The sequence below is a fragment of the Crotalus tigris genome, unplaced genomic scaffold, assembly GCF_016545835.1.
Source record: "Crotalus tigris isolate CLP2741 ecotype Arizona unplaced genomic scaffold, ASM1654583v1 scf7180000021358.389521, whole genome shotgun sequence".
Taxonomy (NCBI): Eukaryota; Metazoa; Chordata; class Lepidosauria; order Squamata; family Viperidae; genus Crotalus; species Crotalus tigris.
Window position 1 is genome coordinate 908 of NW_024098469.1, and position 3,172 is coordinate 4,079.

General features: G+C 61.3%; 1 protein-coding gene across 1 annotated transcript; it reads right to left on the reverse strand.

Moving 5' to 3' along the window:
• Positions 1 to 1,303: 1,303 nt before the first annotated feature.
• Positions 1,304 to 2,588, reverse strand: LOC120320410 (POU domain, class 3, transcription factor 4-like). The gene has a single exon (XM_039370059.1). It carries the CDS (start codon positions 2,526 to 2,528, stop codon positions 1,344 to 1,346), a length of 1,185 nt encoding a protein of 394 aa, XP_039225993.1. The 5' UTR covers positions 2,529 to 2,588; the 3' UTR covers positions 1,304 to 1,343.
• Positions 2,589 to 3,172: the final 584 nt, after the last annotated feature.

Here is a 3,172-nt window from a genome sequence, read left to right on the forward strand (position 1 = left end):
TCTTGGGGGGGGGAGGGAGGGAGGGAGGGAAAGCGGGGCGGAGGTGAAAGGAAGGGCCGGTCAATGGGAAGCAAACGTGGGGTCCTAGATGGAGGACACCCTTTCTCGGACCTTCACAAGGTCTCCAGAGCGAAGGGTCATTTTTAGCAACGAGCAAAGTCCAGCCAAGCTTTTTTTTTTTTTTTAAAGTCTGTCTTAAAACGAGATTCGTCACCTGAAATACACCGGAGCGGACCAAGGCGCTGAAAGGTTATTCATAGGCACGTCTTGTCTTTCTTCTTTTCTTTCTTTCTTTCTTCTTTTCTTTCTTTCTTTCTTTCTTTCTTTCTTTCTTTCTTTCTTTCTTTCTTTCTCGGATCTAGAGATCACGATTTCCCTTTTTCTATCGGCGATGGGGCGAGGGGGAAGCTTTGCTATTTAAGCACAGAAAATAGGCGCTGGGAGAGGGGAAAAAAAAATACATTATAGCCAGGGGAAAAAAAAAAAGACGGGAGGGGGGGAGCTCGCTGGCTTCCCACGCCCTTCCCCCCTTCCTACCGCTTTTCTGTTGTTGGCCTTGTGAGGATGCCACGGCAAGGAAGAAGAAAAGTGTCTTTTTTTTTTTTTCTTGAGGAGATGGTTGTTTAATCTGTGTAGAGGCTGAGTAAGTCAGAAAATCCTGGCGGGAGGGAAGGAAGGAAGGAAGGAAGGAAGGAAAAGATAGAAAAGAGGAAAGGAAAGAAAGAAAAATAGAAAGGAGGGAGGGAGGGAGGAAAGGAAGGAAGGAGTAATAGAAAGGAGGGAAGGAAGGAAAAGATAGAAAAGAGGAAAGGAAGGAAAGAAAAATAGAAAGAAGGAAGGAAGGAAGGAAGGAAGGAAGGAAAAATAGAAAGGAGGGAGGGAGGGAGGAAAGGAAGGAAGGAGTAATAGAAAGGAGGGAAGGAAGGAAAAGATAGAAAAGAGGAAAGGAAAGAAAGAAAAATAGAAAGGAGGGAGGGAGGGAGGAAAGGAAGGAAGGAAAAATAGAAAGGAGGGAGGGCGGAAGGGAAGGAACGAATAATAGAAAGGCGGGAAGGAAAGAAAAAATAGAAAAGAGGGAAGGGAGGGAGGGAAGGAAGGAAGGAAAAAATAGGAGGGAGGGAAGGAAGGAAGAATAGAAAGGAAGGAAGGAAGGAGGGAGGGAAGGAAGGAAAAATAGAAAGGAGGAAGGAAGGAAGGAAGGAAGGAAGGAAGGAGGGAAGGAAGGAAGGAAGGAAAGGGGGGAAGGGACAACGCCATGAGGTCAACCCCCGCCCGCCCGCCCGCCCGCGCGCCCGTCCGGCCGGCTGCGCCGTTCCCCCGGGTCCCGAGCGGGTGGGTCACAGTCAAAGGTCGTGACACGAGGGGTCCGTTTTCCCGCCGTGCGCGTAGACTTCGTGGGGCTGGGGCGGCTCGCCCGGCGGCGTCATGCGCTTCTCTTTCTGCCGCCGGTTGCAGAACCAGACGCGCACTACCTCCTTCTCCAGCTGCAGGCTGTCGGCCAGCGAGGCGATCTCCTGGGCGGCCGGCTTGGGGCACTTCAAGAAGTGCGTCTCCAGCACCCCCTTGACGCTCACCTCGATGGAAGTCCGCTTCTTGCGCTTGCGGCCCTGGGCCGCGATCTTGTCGATGCTGGTGGGGCTGCCGGTGGACGAGTCGGCCTCCTCCAGCCACTTGTTCAGCAGCGGCTTCAGCTTGCACATGTTCTTGAAGCTGAGCTGGAGGGCCTCGAAGCGGCAGATGGTGGTCTGCGAGAAGACGTTGCCGTACAGGGTGCCCAGCGCCAGGCCCACGTCGGCCTGGGTGAAGCCCAGCTTGATCCGACGCTGCTTGAACTGCTTCGCGAACTGCTCCAGCTCGTCCGAGGTGGGCGTCTCGTCGTCCGAGGGCTCCGGGCAGTGGTGGGAAGCCAGCTCCGACGGCTCCGGCGGGGAGTCGCGCAGCACCGGGTGCAAGCCGGGCGGCGGCGGGGGCGCGGCGGCGGGAGGCGGCGGCGTTAAGCCCCCGCCGTGGTCCAGCATGCCGCTGACGGTGAAGCCGGCCTGGGCGTAGACGTTCAGCGGGGGAGGCGGCGGCGGCGGCGGCTGGGCTCCGCTGACCGGCAGCGCCGAGCCGTGGGCCGGCGTGGCCCCCCAGGCGTTGGGGTGGCTGCCGTGGTGCGGGGAATGGTGGCTGACGTGGTGGGGCGAGCGGTGGTGCAGGATGGCGCCCAGCTGCAGGTCTTCCCGCCCGGGCTTCACGTCGGGCTGGTCCAGGGGGCTTCCACCGCCGCCTCCCCCTCCTCCGCCGCCGCCTCCTCCACCTCCTCCTCCGCCGCTCAGAGCCGCCGCCCAGGGCCCCGCGTCGCTCAGGCTGGTGACCCAGTGGTGGCCCAGCGGATGCCCGTTGCCGGCCACCCCTTGCAGGTAGTCACTTTGCAGAAGTTTCTGCGGGTTGCGGAAGGGGCCGCCTTGCTGCATCGCTGCCGACTCGGCGTGGACCAGCGCGCCGGAGTTGAGGATGCTGTAGGGGTTGGTCGCCGCCGTGGCCATGCTCGCTGCCTTGCCTTGGCTTGGCTCGGCTCGGCTCGGCTCGGCTCGGCTCCGGGTCTCTCTCTCTCTTCCCCCCCCTCCCTCCCCGCCTGGCTCTGCTGTGGCAAAGCGGCCGCTCGCTCGCGCCTTTGACAGCTACCCAGCCGAAAGAGACCCGTCTCAGCCAGCGCGCCCTGACCGGCGGGCCCGGCGGCCAATCCGAGAGTCTCTTCCCGCCGGGAAAGGGGGAGGCCGCGGCCAATGACGGCGCGCCGAAGAGGTTGGCTCAACGCCCGGCTCTTCTCTTCCCCCCCCCCATCCCTCCCTCCCTCCCTCCCTCTGTCTCCCAGGGAAATAGGCGCAGGCGGAGAGGCCCCCCCCCCCGAAGGAGCGCGGCGGGAGAAGGGTTAAAACGAGGGAGTCGGCCGGCAGGAAAGGCCGCCGTCGGGGCTTTCTATTGGTTGGCGAGGGCGGGCTGCCCGCGGGGGGGGCAGGCGGTCGGCGAGTTAACCCTTGCTTGGCTGCGGGGGGGGGAAGAGAGCAACTGGAGAGCCGCTCTGCGCTCCCCGGGCAAGAGCGGAGAGGGGGGGGGGCTCAGAGCCTGGTTTAAATTTGCGGCCGCTGATCCAGGGCAGAGCTTGTGCGTGGCTCTCCCCCCCCCCGCC

Coding starts and splice junctions, on each gene's coding strand:
- LOC120320410 (XM_039370059.1), bottom strand. CDS start 2,528: ATGGCCACGGCGGCGACCAACCCCTACAGCATCCTCAACTCCGGCGCG.